General features: G+C 43.5%; 1 protein-coding gene across 1 annotated transcript in view; it reads left to right on the forward strand.

The window, feature by feature from the left end:
* Positions 1-1,029: 1,029 nt before the first annotated feature.
* LOC102862669 (ubiquilin-1-like) overlaps positions 1,030-1,341 on the forward strand; it is a 12,728-nt gene continuing 12,416 nt past the window's right edge. Inside the window, exon 1 of the mRNA XM_006887693.1 lies at positions 1,030-1,320. Coding sequence (XP_006887755.1) covers positions 1,030-1,320 — 291 coding nt within the window. The remainder of the gene's footprint in view (positions 1,321-1,341) is intronic.

Here is a 1,341-nt window from a genome sequence, read left to right on the forward strand (position 1 = left end):
TCACATAGTCCTTGCTCCTGGAATACTCAAGTAGAGACTTCTACAAATGAAGTGAGATTTGGATTCAATATCCACTGAGATTCCTTCTGTTTCTAAGACCTTTTAATCCTTATGGCATGAAAACCTCATTAAATTGAAACCCAATAATTTGTAATTTGCAATGCATACTGGGCTAGAGTTGTGGTGTACCTTTGGTCTAACAAAAAGGCTTTCTGGGCAAGTAATGCTATTTAAGAATGAACTAAGGTAAAACATAATAGCTGCACCACACTAACAATTTATTTATGAATTAAAATAATTCTAAGAGATAGTTTCCAAAGCATTTTTACCACTTAGCAACCTTTTATTAGAATATTTTTGGTTGCTAAATATACTTGACTTTTCACTAATTCCACTGACTTTCCTTCCATTTAATCTAAATTGATGGGGTGTTACTTAGTGCAAGCATCTTAACTCTATGAATGCAAAAAAAAATTAATGAGAGTTTTCAAATTAAATGAACATAAATGCAAATCACTAAAAGAACAAGAGATGTCAGCTTTTGTTTTCCGCAACAGCTGTTGGAAATCTGATTCTTCTGAAAGCTCAGCATCTGATAATTTCTTCACTTGTTTGTTGATGTTCTCTTAAAAAGATGAAATTCTTTGAACCATAAAGTAGAACTTGGCTGATGGAAGAAATTGGAAGACATATTGGAAGGAAAGCATCTGCCTTGTGAGAATTTGTAGCAACGGACATCAACACCCTTATGTATCAACCACTTTTTGTGCTAATAGTGCACACATAGTATGTAGGAGCTCTTTGGGGGTACAAATGGTAATGTACTTGACTAATAACCAAAAGCTTGGAGGTTCAGATCCACTCAAAGACACAATGGAAAAAAGCCTTGGAGATCTATTTCCAAAAAGTTAGCCATTGGGGCGCTGGGAAAAGAAGAGCGGCCCGAGGGGCATCTTCCGGCGGAGCTCCGCGTACAGAGAAGACCAGAACAAGAGTCGCTTCTCTGCGGGTTTTCTGACTTCTACCAAAATGAGTGATCCGGCTGGCGATGAAAAGCCCGCTTTCTCCGAAAGCCGGGACCAGGCCGCGGGCGACGCGGACTCCCCGCAGTCCCGGAGACCCCGAAAGGAAGCCGACGTGGCCGGAGTTCCCCTGGAGACCACCGCCGGTCCTTCCGACTGTGGGTTTGCCCTCCTCTTTCACGTGCCCATTATTCACAACCCGGCTCCGACCAAACCTGTGCAGGAGAAGGCTCCGTCCGTCCTTCGGAAAGTGACCTTCGCCTCCCCGCCGTCTGACTGCAGTCCCAAGAATGGCTGCGCGGGCCTGCAGCGGGGAAGG

Source organism: Elephantulus edwardii, unplaced genomic scaffold (genome assembly GCF_000299155.1).
Source record: "Elephantulus edwardii isolate Elephantulus edwardi_28Jun2011 unplaced genomic scaffold, EleEdw1.0 scaffold00060, whole genome shotgun sequence".
Taxonomy (NCBI): domain Eukaryota; kingdom Metazoa; phylum Chordata; class Mammalia; order Macroscelidea; family Macroscelididae; genus Elephantulus; species Elephantulus edwardii.